General features: G+C 35.4%; 1 protein-coding gene across 3 annotated transcripts; it reads right to left on the reverse strand.

The window, feature by feature from the left end:
* Positions 1–130: 130 nt before the first annotated feature.
* Positions 131–16,086, reverse strand: LOC113682586 (protein kinase C iota type). 3 transcript variants are annotated; one of them, XM_027199749.2, is made up of 22 exons: positions 15,950–16,086; positions 15,101–15,240; positions 14,242–14,422; positions 13,717–13,838; positions 12,553–12,642; positions 11,992–12,042; positions 7,899–7,984; positions 7,495–7,545; positions 7,238–7,318; positions 7,040–7,136; positions 6,397–6,563; positions 5,593–5,664; positions 5,353–5,450; positions 5,156–5,242; positions 4,654–4,703; positions 4,460–4,545; positions 4,281–4,368; positions 3,952–4,077; positions 3,072–3,151; positions 2,579–2,668; positions 1,884–1,999; positions 131–1,405 (listed from the first exon to the last, which is right to left on the reverse strand). In XM_027199749.2, exons 2-22 carry the CDS (start codon positions 15,228–15,230, stop codon positions 1,318–1,320), a joined length of 2,037 nt encoding a protein of 678 aa, XP_027055550.2. In that variant the 5' UTR covers positions 15,231–15,240; positions 15,950–16,086; the 3' UTR covers positions 131–1,317. The 3 variants fall into 3 exon arrangements, with proteins under 3 accessions (XP_027055550.2, XP_027055551.1, XP_089037255.1); XM_027199750.2 differs by lacking the exons at positions 14,242–14,422; positions 15,101–15,240; positions 15,950–16,086 and adding an exon at positions 13,948–14,167; XM_089181129.1 differs by lacking the exons at positions 11,992–12,042; positions 12,553–12,642; positions 13,717–13,838; ... (1 more) ...; positions 15,101–15,240; positions 15,950–16,086 and adding an exon at positions 9,204–10,158.
* Between the last annotated feature and the right edge of the window lie 2 nt (positions 16,087–16,088).

The following is a 16,088-nucleotide window of genomic DNA, read 5'->3' on the forward strand; positions in this document are numbered from 1 at the left end:
CTCAGTCATCAGGCTGAAAAGGAGCGGATCAGTCTTTCGATAACGTCACGGTTCAAAGTAAAACCCAGATGTAAACGATCTGAGAAATATAAGAAACAGTCTACGAGGTCAAAAAACTAAAGACATTGTCTGAAGCTTCACCAAATTGATTTATTGTATATCTCGGCATAAAAAATAGCATGCAATTTCCCAGTACTGTTTACAATTTCAAAACTTTAGAGCAACCTACCTACCTACCTACCTACCTATTGTACCGAACCCACAATAATGAGTGCCAAGTTTTGTGATCTTATATTATAAATAAATTTCAAACGTGATAAGTGAAAATAGACCTGTTTTCAATCACCTACCCGCATTGAAACTAAATCAGATTCGATTGCCAATCAGGACCAAGAGCAAGGGTCACGTGACCAGTCCCACATAGAATGATTCTGATTTTTACTGGTTTGGTCGATGACAACCCGTTTATGGCCCAGTCACAAAACATTTACAGGTGTTAGATCATCCTCTACGTATCACATGAACAAAGCCAAACTAAGATATTCCTCAATACAACAATGCGTTTTTTTAGGGCACAAAAGAGTATAACTTACCAAGTTTCATTTTTAACGGCGGAAAATAGAGCTGCTCCAATCAGCCTTTACTTTACTTTACTACGTTACAATTTTATTCGTGTAAAATAACATATCAATTCTAATTTTATCCTTTAGCAAGTCATCTCTAAGAAAATTACATTTTTTAGGATTTGATGGCATTGTATGGTAAATGTAGTATCTTTCCCGCACCCTCTGCCAAGTATATTCGTACTATATACATTTGTCACCTGAGAACAGGTAACACATTAGAAATTCCTCTAAAGTATGAAAGAAAATGAGTATGAAGTATTTCGCAAGCTTTCTTTCATCTAATACCACATGTCAATATGTGTTATCTACCGTATACAAAACTGCTACACATAGTTGTTCGTTTTTGAGTCACAAAACCAAATCAAGCAAATTTATAGAAAAGTCAAAAAGAAATCAATTTATTGGCCAGGTATCAAGCGCAAATTATCAATAAGCGATTGATTTTGAAGTCCTATTTGATTGGTTGAGAAGAGCCCTTCGGGCACTTTGTAACCAATCACAGAGCTACAGTTATTCTGAATGATTCCGATACCAAACGTTTGCGATACCTTCGATAAAAGATCACGCCCCCTTTCTTGCGCAGAACGTAAACTGTTAGTGTAAATGTGTATAAGTGGTATTAAAGATATAATTTCAAGAATGACTCTACTGATTTCTATACATGAAGCTATCCAGTCTTGGAAGGCAGCCATTATACACATTCCTCTGAGGACATTAGAAGAGGATTAATGTATTCAAAGCCTTCAAACTCCGACTGATCGATGGTCTCGAGCATTTTCCTGTGATGAAAAAGTATAATATGAACCAGTGTTTTCAGTACTCCAATTTACCTTACTCAAATCTTCGATAGCTATCACATAAAATATATACCCGCTTGGTTATCTTTGTCGTCAGAAAAGAGGAAAAAGAAAAAACTTTTAAAGGGATTATTCTGAATATAAATTTCCTTCCCATTTAATCTTAAGAGTTTCACAGCACATTCTCCGAAAAAAAAGTGATTTCAAATGTTTAAACAGATGAACACCCCTTTCCTAGGTTTAGCGCCATCTTGGATTGCCTAAATATTTCATAAATGTCTTTCCCCTCATGCATGAGTTGTTTAATAGCGCAACTTGGCTAGATAAATCACCTGCCGACACTTGTACATACAGTGACCTAACACACTTTTAATTCATAATTGCCATACCATTTATGTCAGTGTTTCCGTATGTAGAAATCATTACTGTGTACAAAGTTAAGTTAATTTGTTCAACTTACGGGTCATCTGGTGTGAGTTGAACAGGTTCATTAGTGAACTGAGGATCAAAGTTTTCCAGTCCATACTGATCTTCTATCATCGGCTTGAACGGGGGAGCCACTTGTCTTGCTTCCAACTGTTTGAATAAAACAAAAATAATAACAACAATAAGTGCAAATATTAATAATATTGGTAAGTTTGCTTTCGCCATCCGTGAAGCAATCTAAAAATTTGAACAATCTACGGGCCCGTTTCACGCAATTTGCGGTAACTCTACGGTCCTGAAGCTATATTTTAGAGTCGTGTGGATCTAGGCCAAAATTCTAGTTCAGACCTTTTGCTAAATTTCATTGGACAGGTTTAATTTCAGAACTGCTAAAATCTTGATCTTGAATGTACACAATGCAAACAAAGAAACTTCTTGGGACCGATAACTGGCGATAACTTTCTTCTGCAAATTAGCCCCAGATTGCTTACTGAATCTGGGTCAAAGTAGCAGTCTCGGGAGCGCTAAATCTCGCAATTATGAGCTTTTAGTTCTTGAAAAAGTGAACTTGAAGTGTTCTGTTTTTTAATCTCGAACCACAGAATTTCTGTCCACTGGAGCTCAACAAGTCTTTAGTTTGGGCCTTAATCTTCATTGGACAGCCTCCTGAAAATATACGAAATGCGAAAGAGGTAACAGGAAATTATGAGTTATGAAGGGTGTTCAAACCTGTTCCCAATCGACTGTCCGGAAGAACACATGTGATGTTATATCTGCAAATCCTGTCTGAGGATGGCAGCCTAGACGTTCGATGGGATTCTAACAAACAAGACGAAAAGACAATCTCATCAACCCCTTAACTGCTACGGCGTGCAACGATTAATATAAAAAGCACATCTGCCCGTTTGAGTTATACCTCGCCTACAGGAAATACAATTCCTTACGCCTGACCACAAATCATAACACCTAATCATACTACTTCTTCATTACACGCTGTTTCACAGTTTCGTTAATCAGAAATCTCTCTCCTTTCACAAACTTCCTACTCTTCATACGCCCGACGATTTCAAAAGGTTGTTGAAGGCTTCAACAACCTTTTGAAATCGTCGCCACACTGGGTGATTGTGATGAGGAAATACTTTTCAGAAAAGTTGGCAAGCAAAGTCATTGCAAGATTCTCTAGTTTTTTCCTTCCCCTTTCAAATTTTTAAAATAACCTCACCTTGTTGAGAAATCCTTTGAGTATTGAAGCCGCTTTTACAGACAGGGATCGAGGAATTCTTATAGGTTTTTCTAGAATTACTGGAAACAGGAACGTAAAAACCAACATCAGCATCTGGCAGAAATTTGAGCGCTTCACGTTTAAGTATTGCAAAAAAAAAAAAAATCCATCATAACGGCCAATCAGAAAGGGAATAATAGGAGCCAATGATAGCTCGAAGTAAGAACAAGCGCGGGAAACCACGAGTGACCAAGACGCGTTTGTCGATTCGTATCTGATTGGTTGAGAGGATGGCTTTCCTCGATCTTACCAATCCAATATGGCGGCTTTGGCACTTGATCAGACTATTAAGCACTCTCTCGCTAGAAAATACGCCTGCCATGAAGGCGTATTGGGTGTAAGTGTTGGAGAGTCTAATATTAAAACTGCAAGCTGAGTTGACCAGATGAGACAAAATCTATGCAGAAAATGGATTGAGCTGTGAGTAATGGTTGTTCGTAAAGCGTGATCGTCCTCTGTTGTCTGTAATATAAACTGACGTTTCATGAACCTAAATGACTCTCCATTTCAGGCCAATATTACAAGCAAATCTGCTTCGTTAGAACTGGTCATTGTGGTGTTATTAACTGCATGCAAGACTCAGGAGGCGTTCTTCAATTGTGATTGGTAAGTCCGCAAAAATGGGTCGTTTGTGTTTGGTGTAACAATTTAGTTAAATGATCAATGTTATAATTCTCTCAGTTGGACAAACATGTATTCTCGGAAAAAAAGGTGCTCAATAACATATAATGCACGAAACTGAAAGAAAATTTGTAATGGGAAGTTCAAGTGCTAAGGACACAGGTCTCGATTATTAAAAATAAATTGTTTACAAGCAAACCTTGAAAGAGGTAATCTTCCGTGTTTTGATCAGGATTCTCTGCACTTCCTACAACATCAAAAGGTGATCTTCCAGCTAACATTTCAAACATGAGTACTCCTAGAGCCCACCAGTCGACACTGAACCCTGAAAAAAGTTGAAAGAAAATAACCACTGTCACTCACTCTACTATGAGTTTACCCAATTCAATAGTAGAAGACATGCCAGCCTAAAGGTTACGAGGCAGGTCTACGTTACATCCCTGGGTGGCGTCCAATACCGCTGTAACACTGACAATAAATCGTAATGGACCACCATGTTCGGGAGACCTTATGAACCTAACCACATACCATAATCTTCCCCTCGAAGAATTTCAGGCGCAATGTAGTTTGGTGTTCCGCAGAATGTGCTTGTTGTATCACCAGGACGAAGACCTTCCTAAGAAACGAAGATTACAAAACAATTATTTCATCCTTCAAGAAGAAAAGACGGCAGATTTGAAGGCTCTTTTAAAAGGGGGAGAACTTACTTTACACATTCCATAATCTGTTAGTTTCACATGGCCGTCAGAATCAAGTAAAACATTGTCTAGTTTGAGATCCCGGTAAATCACACCTAACAACAGAAACACACATCTGTTACTAAGGAACAGAAACAAAAAGAATTTCACTGCCTTTGTTGTGAGTGAAATCATCAAATTTTTGTAACATAAATGGGCCATACCTCTTTCGTGTAAGAAATTGAGTGCACATGAAATTTCAGCAGAATAGAACCTAAGATAAATCATGAATTAATATAACTTATATTTCCTCTTACAACTCACTTTCTTTAGTAATCAAAGCATAAGTGTGACCCAAGTGTGGGTCAACCAAAATAGGTATTTAAGTTCAGTAGGAGATATGGTCCATGTTTCAACTGGGCTCTGGCTAAGGTGCAAAAAAAATGTGCAATACAGAGTGATATGGGAAATAGGCCTTGCATGAGTGAAAACACTTGTGATCTAATATTTATTTGTTTGTCTATCCACACTTCTCTTTGACTGTCTTAATGTGTCACTTAACTGATTGTTTAACTGACTATGTCAGCCTTTCCAGATCTGGGACTCAATAGCAGACGAACTGACGGATACACAGACTTAATGACTGTAAGATTCACTCTTTATTTGAAAAAACTTTCTACATGACTGGCAGAGCCTGGTTTGCAGAATGACTGAGAGAGTGTTTACCTTGCATGGTCTTCAGGTAATCTCCTCTGTCTTTGCATGTGGTACATAAGATCACCACCACTCACAAACTCAATTACAAAAAACAACCTACAAGAAAATAAACAGTTGATTTAAATTTTTTTTAAAAAAAGTATCCATTTTTTTAGTAATCCTCTGTACTTCTACATAAATTCAACTAATTATCTCTTCACATGTACCTGCTAGCAGTTTGGAAACACGAATGAAGTCCAACCAGGAATGGATGATTTGATGCTTGTTCAAAAACATGTTTCTCTGTTTGAACCCAGTCAATATCCTTTGCAAAGAAACCAAAACACAATCCATGCATAACTGTTATCACAACTGAGTGCATCTAGAGTTTTGCGTCATCATCTACACTACCTAAGCCATAAAACAAGAGAAAACTACAAACATGCACTTTTTGGATAAACACCAACCTCATCATCATTAACAAGCTCTTTCTTTACAACTTTCATTGCATATATTCTCTTATTTTTCTTCAACTCGACCTGGTAGAGAAGAAAGTAGTAAACATTTGTCAGCGAGCTTTTAAAATACTATTATTTTTAAAGAAATTTCATAGAAATTAAAATTTTCTCTTTGGTGGTGAGTACATTGCCAGGTGCTAAAGATAGGAGGCAGACTTGAGTATTGACAACAGTGTAATTGCAAGGGGAGGTGATTGGTTGGCTGGCTGGCTGAACAAAGTGGAAGCCCCTGGTTATCCAAAGCACTGCAGGACAGCAGTTATTGTTTCCTTTAAGGATGTTCCTCTTATGTGTATGTTAACAACAAAATACACTTAAAATGCACATAGATACAGGCGTAGGTGTGTATAAACTTTCACAAAATCCCTGTATAAATTTTGCATATTTACATATAAGCATATTCATGTCTGCTTCATTAGTATGTTTGAACTAGCTTACTGTTTTTCAATGTTGAAGGGTAATTTTTCTGAGGCAAAGACTAATAGCACAACAATACTAAACAACTGTAGAGTTGTTTGTTTCAATCACCACTCAAGCTGACCACAAATATACACATGTATTATGCATGTATACAACTTCTTACTTGAAAAAGTATAAACAAGTTGTCATCTTTGAACAAAATTTTGTCATCAAAAAAGCTGTTTCTTATCACTCAAAAATTTATATCCAACGCAACCACTTGGGAATGTTTAAAATAAATTTCCACCCAGTATATTGTAAATATATTGAGGAGGTTTAGAGGATGATACTCACCAACAAAACTTTAGCATAGCTGCCCCTTCCTATCACTCTGAGAAGAGTAAAGTCATTCAGTGAAATCAAGAAATTGTTTCCAGATGATGCCTCCTTAGCCTTGGATCCATGTGAATAATCAACAGTAACAAGGCCTCGCTTACGAGTTGCTGGACTGTCACTTCTCGCTGCATATATGAAAGAAATATTGAGAATGAAACAAATTAATTTTCAGCGCCTGTCAAACAATAATCCTGCCTTAGGAGATTTAAATTTTCTAGACTGGAAAATAGTTAAAATATGACACACGTATCAGTTATAGAGGAACAATACCAAAATTCAGCATCATCATTAGGTGGTTAATATATATATATATAATTGCACTAATAAGCCCCAAAAGGGTCTTGTAAGTTTCCAGGACTTTCAGAAGTAGGATGGGTTGGAGATGAGGATAGGCTATTTCAAAAATAGTGAAAGGCAAAATGGGAGTTATTTTTTCTTTCTCCACTATTAATTATCTTTTATGAATTTTGTGCACAAAGAGTATGTTTAAATGCCTTCCGATGAAAGCATTCAGCATAAAATTGCAATTCAAGAAGTGACAAACTGAAAATAGAAACTACCAGGAAGAAAAGTTTAAAGTTTCAAAAAATATATTGCTTACTTCTTTTGGGTCCTGGTGCTTCCTCTGCTGGGGGAAGTTTTGTGCCCACTGCTCCAATGGGAGGGAGTGATGAATGAATTGTTTGACTTGATGGATGCTAAAGGAATAAAAAACAATTAGTGAAAGGCAAATAACAAACTATGCCAAGTTTAAAACATCACTTAATACAAAAAGTTAAGTCATCCTCAAGTAACTCACTGGTTGTTGCCCACATTGGATCTTTATCAACTTGTGGCATTTTTTATGAACAACTAGCTTGCATTCAAGACATTTGTAACCCTACAAGAGAATTGAATGAGGTTAGGTCAAATGTGGCACAAGAATAAAACAAGGAAAATTCACAATCATGAATTAATGCTAGGGTGTACACAAACTTCAAAAGTAAAGCACAATACTGAATTTCTTTGCTTGCTCTATTAAATATTGCTTTATTGAACACAGCACTTATTGAATACCTGTCTACCAAGTCCCCAAATTCTATCTGAACAAAATGAACAAGCTGCAAGCTGAAACAAAGATAAATATAATCAATTTAGAGTCTCAAGGTAGCATCCATTCTAACAAATGTGGTGGTCATACATTCCATACTCCAAGAGGTTACACAAAGCAAAATTTAACCCATTAACTCCCAAAAGTGATGAACATGCAGTTTCTCCTACTAACATCCATACATTACACAGCAAACTGATAACGAGAATACTCAAACCTATCAAGTAAAAGTTGTCATCTTGATCTATCACCAAATTCTTAATAATTAATTTACAAGGAAATATGTAGCAGTTAGAAGGGAAAATTAAAAATCAGTTCTAGGAAGTTAATGGATTAACATTAAGTTTTGACCAAAGCAAAGTCAACTCACCCGACTAAATCTCTTTGCCACAAATGAATGACCATTAACTCTGTGGATCTTTCTCCATCTCTTTGCTCCTCGTCTGTAGATATTCCCTAAGCAATAAAAACACAAAAATATTTTAATCAGCTAACTGTTGAATCTTACAGTTAATAACAAAAACAACTGACCAATCTATATTTATAAACAAACTTTCAACTCTACATTTTAAATTAATTATACAACAACAGCTCTTCACTTTTGACTTTAATAATGACACCCCCTTGCTTCTCAAAAGCTTTGTCTTGTTGACCTGTGGCTTACGACAAGATACTCAATAAAATAAGCAGTTCACCTCAGATTCAAACCATTTTCTCTCAGTCTTGCTGTTACTAATCATGTCAACTCTTATTAATGAGTGTAAATATATGAAAATAATTACTGCAAAGATCACTTTCAAATACATTTCTTATTATTAAGTCACCATGGTAATTGATTTTTTAAATTTATTGCTTGATCACTATAAAATGAAGGATAATTTTTCCATTATCTGCAGTCAAGAAGTTAGTTCCACAATAATGCTACAATGATCATGCAACGATGGCATTTCCTATCTTATTTACAATTAAATTTCATGGCTCTCTAGCATGGGTAGTTTCCCATAATTCATGATTTGAACACTGAATTTTCACTTATTTCTTTTTTAAAGAAAATAGTTAGGATCAATTTGCAGCAGAATTTACATAACATAAAAAGAAATAACATGCTTCATTTTCATTCCATCTCTATATTAATTAAGTTATTCAAGCCCACTCAAACTAAGAAAATAATTTTCTTCCAAAAAGATAGATAGTCGCATCTGAGCGACTGAAAAACAACATGTTGTCAATTAAATATTTATATATTATGCAATATTATCAGCATGACAATAACAAAATCCCCTTGCTACAGGGCTAAAATGCTACATCAGTTCATGCAAGAATTTATATGAACCTGTAGAATCATGTACTGTACATGTACAAAGTACGTTCTTAGGACTGAATCTGAAGAAAGCATGCTTTATAATGCAAAATGATCATGTTTTTCATTTTTCATTTTCAATTTATAATCATTTTTTAATCCTTTTCCTGTAGGGAAGAAAATTAACTGATATTATGTTCTAATAACTTCAAGCAGCAAAACATACTTCATGTAGTAGGAATATTTCCAAGAGATGTCGCTGAAAAAAACTTGTGGCAGCTGATATGATGCCACACTAAATTTGTTGTGTGCAGTGAACAGATGCGAATTCACAAATGAATTTAGCAAAATGGTTACAATCAGGAAAGTGTTTACCTATCCTAGATGAGACAGTTAATACTTTGAATTCTTCGCCAAATGCAACAGAATGAGGATGTCTGGCTTTTCTACCACTGCTGGAAGTTTGTTGTTCTGATCCATGTGATTCCTCTGTTTCATTATTTTGCCGTGTCAACAAAGAACTTAGACTTCCAGAAATGTTCCTGTGCGCACGTTTAATGGAACGGAAGAAGCGAGCAGAAGCTTGTCGGATGAAGCCAAATTTCTGATTTGCTTTTTGGGCCTCATATTCTTCTTCTACACATGCTCCAAACAAGCCAGATATTGATAAAACATCTGATTCCATTTACCAGTTCTTTTAAGTTATAAAATACAATCCTTTCAATCCTTTTGTCCACATTCAAAATTGAACAAAGCAACAACTGGTTTAAAACCTGTAATAAATAAGCTGATTGCTGCAACTTATTCAAAAGAAACTCTTGAATAGTATTCTTCGGTGTTGAATCCTTGAGATGGTTGACCGTTTACAGTTAATATGCTTCTCCACAGGTACCAAACACTTAGCATTTCTCAAGAAAAATCTTGTTCAAACATTAATTTTAAGAATACCATCCATTCGTAGCAAATCCACTAAAAACTCAAAATCAAAAACCAAAAATTTCTCAAAATGCCTTGCACTGAGTGGTATATTTATGGCATGGAACTAAACTTCTGATTGTTAATGGCAGAAGTTGACAAGTTATGCTTAGAAATTAAATTATCAAAACCACATTAATTTATTCTTTCACACATTTATGAAAGCAAACAATCGTTACTGGTCGTTGATAGAATTTTTTTGCCAAAGGACCAGTAAAATGTCTCTTCTTGGCAATTGCTATTCATAATTAAATATTAAAATGTACAAGTTATGTACCAAACACAAGGTGGAACCTGCTGATATGTGTACCACAATCAGCCACTGACCAATCACAAAAAGGAACATGATTTACTGATAATAAATAATAATTATCTTTTGTTTTAAGTAACAAAAGGTTACAAAATTCAATATGTAGTCTGGCTTTCTTGTCAAAACACTAATAACAGTACAAGTGAAAATTAAGCCAGGAAAAAATGACTGCAAAGAATTTAATTTTCCTTAAAGATTTGCAATAATTTTTTGTACTTTTGTGAGATTTAGTGATAACATAGTGATAGCCTTGTTATTATCGAAAGACAGTAACAATACTAAAACCTCTAAAAGCTAGCACAAGACCTGTTTTCTTTACAGAAATACACAACAATTTTGGTAATATTCTGATTGAAATATCTTCTCTTGAACAATTTGAATCAAATTACCCTAAAACAGACTACTTTCAATTTTATAATAACACTATTTTTACCTAAAAATTCAATACATCCAAAGTTAATATTTTTGAAGTGGCAAGGCAAAGTTCTAATTAGACTTGCAAATTATCATCCAGTTATCAAATAATGTTAGTAGTGCAAATACTTTTTTGAATGTGACATACTTTAAACATCACTTCCAAGCAAAATACAAGGCTTTAATTTGTACATGTAAGTGCATTGGTTCTTACAGTTTGTTATCCACTTAATGAACATTAACATGATGGTAGCCTTTGGAGAGAATGTTACTCTTAATCACAGAAAAAATATTTAGTGCTCTTGGAAATTAGCTAGATACAATTTGTTAGAAGTTATAAGGTAAAATATAAAAAGAAAGGAATGCACTGTCATGGTAATCAAATGTCTGATTGCAAGCCGAACGGCCCATAATTTTGGAGCTTACATGTACATACACATGTATGTATTTCAAGTTCAGAAGAATAATACAGAGAATATTGCTCACATGTATTCCTTCTAAAAACATTTGAGAGAAATGTTTTTCCCAAAAGCACATCTTAATGACCAGTTCAGGAATAAAACTTCACACACCACCCTAGGCACTGAGGACTAAGGATATGGCACTATTAACCCAGAGGGAATACATGGATACTACAACTTTGCTTAAAGTTTTGCTCATAATTATCTTTGCTATTCATTTGTATTAACATTACAGCTGGTATTGGCAGGGAATGGTTTGAACCTTGTCAGGTGTATGTCTGCTTTGATCAACGGTAAAATGGTAATCTTGAAAAAGAATGTTGTCAGTCCTTGTTACTGATATTCTAGTAACCTGAGCTATGATTGGTCAATTCAGGAATGACTGACATAAGTTTAAAGCTGTTAGACATATTCCAAATTTTCAGAGGCACAAAAATTCAATCTTTGTTTTTCAATTATCTGTTATAACAAGTTAACAAATGAACAGAGATTAAAAAATTGACAGGTTTTGCTTTTAGTGTCAGTCATTTGACACCATTTTGAGTGACTAAAAATCATTTTCCAAACCTGTCAGACACATGGAAGAGCTATAAAACATATTTTACTACCAGGTAACCTTGTCTTCTCATTCTGTATCATTATTTACACCTTTATGAGTACTCCTTACAATGTACATCTTGATTCATAGCTTGCATGCTTCATAATCTTATCCCTTTGACGGCGTGATCAAAATGTAACTTTTTTATAAAATATCCATACATTACCTAGCAAACAGGTAATGAAAATACTCAAACTTTTCAGGTAGAAGTTGTTATCTTGATCTAATACCAAATTCTGGTAACTAATTAACAAGGAATGTATACTAGCCAGTAGGGAGAGTAATCAATCAGATCTTTGGAGTTGAAGAGTTAAGCCATAGATCAAATGCAAAAAAAAAACTTGTCCATTACAGCACTTACAGTTCAGACCAAAACTTTGTTAGAAAGAGGTTTTTATCACTCACTTGTTTCACCATCACATAGTCGACCTGGTTCGTCTGGAATACCTTTAAATACTGAAGAGTAAAGAGGAATAAAATTATTCCCATTAAGTAGAAGTTTACTGGCAAAAAAATGAGAAATATATTTTTGCCCCAAAGCCTTGGATTGTGAAGCCATGGACATCCTCAAGGAGGTATAGCACATGCTGACATGCTCTCATGGAAAATTGTGAAAAAATGATAACATGCAAGAACTCCCAATGTTGGAGAGTGTTCAAAATGAGCACTAAGATATCAAGGAGTAGATTGTATTTAAAATAAGACTTAATCAGTGGGAACTTAACTAAAGCAGCACTTTGCTATAAATGTACCTCAAAATCAACAGTTCAAATCAAAAATCTTAAATGAGTGAGAAATAAGAGTTCCAGCATGATATCATAGATTGAATTTGTTTGCTTAAGTCTCATGCTTAATATGTGAGACTTAAGAGCTGTGTATATAACTTATATTGCTTCAACACAATAATGCCCTGTTAATTACACAGAAAAGACTATCACACATAATCTATAGTCTGTGAGTACTTACAATGAACAACAAGCTCAGAATCCCTGTTAAGTTCATATAATCTTATTGCCTCATCAAGTTCTACTTGAGTTGAAATAGTACATGGGTCGCCTAATGAGAAAAGACACACATGGTTACAAATAATCTTTAACATAATTTGATAGAATATATTAATTAAATTGTCGTAAGAGCAGGACAAGAAAACACCTGTATTTTTCACAAGGATTTGCACTTCAAATGCAATCATTCTACAGTCGAATCCTCTGCCACTAACAGAGACCTCACTGGTTAGGAGCTACTGTAGACCATGTTATGGATTCGTATGTGACAAAGGTGATTTCTTTGGTATTTATTTAACAATCACACTCTAACACTCAAACACTTCACTAAACAGCACTCTATCAATTGTACTATTTACCAAGAGGTTGATCAATAGAGAGGGAACACTGACTAGTTACCAATTACATTCACGTTGAGGAGATATCAGCAATAAGTCAACATGTTAAGTTACTAAACAGACAAATTCGCCAAGCCGACCAAACAATGATGATCTCGATATGCAAATTTTTCCTATCTGGTCTCCCAACTTTTTTCCCTTCGCAACACATGTACGTGTCTGGGAATTTTGACTACCAAGACCAAAGCCGAAGGGCAAGATTTAAGTGATTCCTAATGACAAAGAGTTTCTCAAAGCGCGAATTAAATTTAATTTCGCTAAAACCTCTGTGGTCGAGGGAGACTTTTTTGGAAGATAACTCTCTTACAAGCGCGTCATCAATCAATTTGAAATTTACAAAGCTGATGTTACTAGACATAAAAATGTTTTTTTTTTATTTCGAGAAAATTAAAACCTGAAATTCCAACGAGAGATTTCGTTTCTTCAGTCATTCGCATTAAGCCTTAAAAAAATGATTAAGTTGTAAATATATTACTCTAGGCAATATGGTCAGCTTCGACATCGTGGGATCGATAAAAATGTTTATTTAGAAACCACTCCAGACGAAACCTGCGAGCGAATTTTTCCAAATTATTGAGCTTCTTAGAACTCAGCACGATTCAATATAAATGTTGTTACAACATCACTACAAGCCTTTTAGGCCAAATTTAAAGTGATGTGATCGGTAGCGTATCAATATAGAATCCTATTTAGATCGCACCGTTTCGAAGGAACACTCATCCACTAACCTTCTTCGTCTAGCCATTTCATAGTGAATTCGTCTTCTTCGCCAAATCTGAATATATCTCGCATTTCATCGCAGAATTTCTCCAGAGTTATTCGATTTTCCATGGACAAAACCATTATTGTCCTAATCGTAGTAGAAATAATAAATTAAGTTCGACAAATATTGAAGTGAAATGTATGAATTTAGCGTCCGCTAAATATGAAAATAAGCCGCATAAGAGAGAGCTACTCACCCATTATAAGCCGCTTTAACGGCGACCGCTTCGATTGAATTCATAGCTGGCATAGATCACGGTCGTAAAAATTGTCCAAGCTTTACAAACAAGGCCTCAGAGAAGAATGTCTTTGCGTTGATTCTTGAGTAAACTAGAGCTTTCTATGACTACATTTCCTACTACACATCTCCTTGGAATTTACATCGATCACGTGACATTCCAAATGGCAGAAAGGTTCGAAGTTACAAATCATTACCACTAACACAAAGTAACTAGTGAATTTGGACGATAAAAACTAAGTCTTTTTCTCACCCATCAAAAATTGCGCGTAGATTGATTGGAAGATACAGAAAGCCCAATTCGTCCTGAAATCCCAATTCCTCATGTGCAAGGTTGAAATCCTGAGCAGAGGCCTCCAAGTCTTCCACCTCTTCTTGCTCATTTGTGCTTCCATCCATTTCACGGTAGCCCGTCAGTAGACATGGATCAACTCCTGATGAAAAAATATGAGATAAAATTGATCAAAAGACGGTTTTTGATAAACTGTGAAATAGTATAATTTCACATCAGCGCCATATCGAAGGTAAAATACCTACTTCTTACTTATTTTCAGCAAAAGGTGCACTTTGCAGCTCAGCTTTACATTAGCGTGCCAAATCGTGTTTGATGTTTTTTGAGGGGCCGCTGGTTTATCCAATTATGCAGCATTTGTCAGAGTTCAGCTTTTAATTGCGATACATGCTTGGTTTCGAGAGGCTAATTCATTGTATTGCAACTATGAAGCAGTATTGCAAATCACTTGTCTGGTTAAGAGGTTTGACACTTTCTTCATGTCATGTTTATAGGGTTCAAGGAGATGTAAAAAAATAAATAAATAAAAAATTGGCAGTGAATACGAAGACAATCTTATTTTTACCAAACCCAGAACTTTACATGCTTTAGAATTTGTGAAAAAAGGGAAATGGTTTAAACGGAAAATCAAAGACTTTTGCCAAGAGCGGGTGCACGACTGTGGGAGAGGAGGCACGCGAGGACACGCGTGAGTTTTTTTGGTCGGCGGAGGTCCACACTATCTCGTAGTATATGTACAGGCCTTCCTAGACTCTTGTTCAAAACGTAAAAATAATGCGATCACTTCCGATGCAGAAAGTCACGTCTTATTAATATTTACCTTCAAAATTCTCAGTTGTGACGTCATTTCCTTTATCATCGGACTTATCCAACGTGTTGAGGACTGGATAGACATTCTTCCCCACTGATGTCATTCCAACAGGTAAACAATTCAAGCTGATTTCTGTCATTATGAAATTCCTGGCATCAAAAATAGAAAATGAAACGGAGAGAATGTAATGTTTCCTCTTGAGAGGGAAAAATTAAAATGACGCGAATAGCATTTTTAAACGCACTCATCCCCTACCGCTGGACTCAGCTCAATACAAAACAGCTAAACTTGCTCGATAACAAGGCACTTTCAAGCAATTTAATTTTAGTGCCTAATTATTTGTCGATGCATTACTTTCAACCGTAAGTGACATTAGTTTGATTTAAGGATATTTCGGTTTTGATTCAAAGCTATTCTATGAATCTCCTTTTGCTCTCTGATATTTTCGGCTCGAGAGTTTTTCGATGTACGATATTTTCCGTTTCGCAAGAACTGCAAGTGTTACAACCGGGTTAAACTCGAAGAACGGAAAGTACGCAATTCTCTTGCGTGAGACTCGATGTTATTCTTGATCAGGAATTAAAACAAAAACTAGCTCGAAACTTAAACGATCAGCGAATGTTCCGATTTATTGAGGATTAGCTCTTATGTCGGTTTGTTTAATCTTTGTAAGTTGAGGAAGTGGGATTCGTTTGTCACTCCAAAGTTAGTACATGTATACCGGATGTACAGCGTTATGCACATCAACTAGTAGAAATTATCTGTTGAATATTGGCGACAGGTATATCCGGATATAGAAGTTTTGACTTCAAAATTGCTACAATCTTCCTCATCGAAGATAAACTATTTTTAACATACCTTCAATACGCGTTAAATTAATAATTTTCCGTCCTCGTTCTTTCAGATGCGATCTGAAGCTCCGCCTTATATTTTTCTGCTCAAGTGTTTCTGAGGGGCGTTTAACATGAATTTTGAATAATTTTCCAAAGTAAAACAA

This window comes from Pocillopora damicornis, chromosome 8 (genome assembly GCF_964200805.1).
Source record: "Pocillopora damicornis chromosome 8, jaPocDami1.2, whole genome shotgun sequence".
Classification (NCBI taxonomy): Eukaryota; Metazoa; Cnidaria; class Anthozoa; order Scleractinia; family Pocilloporidae; genus Pocillopora; species Pocillopora damicornis.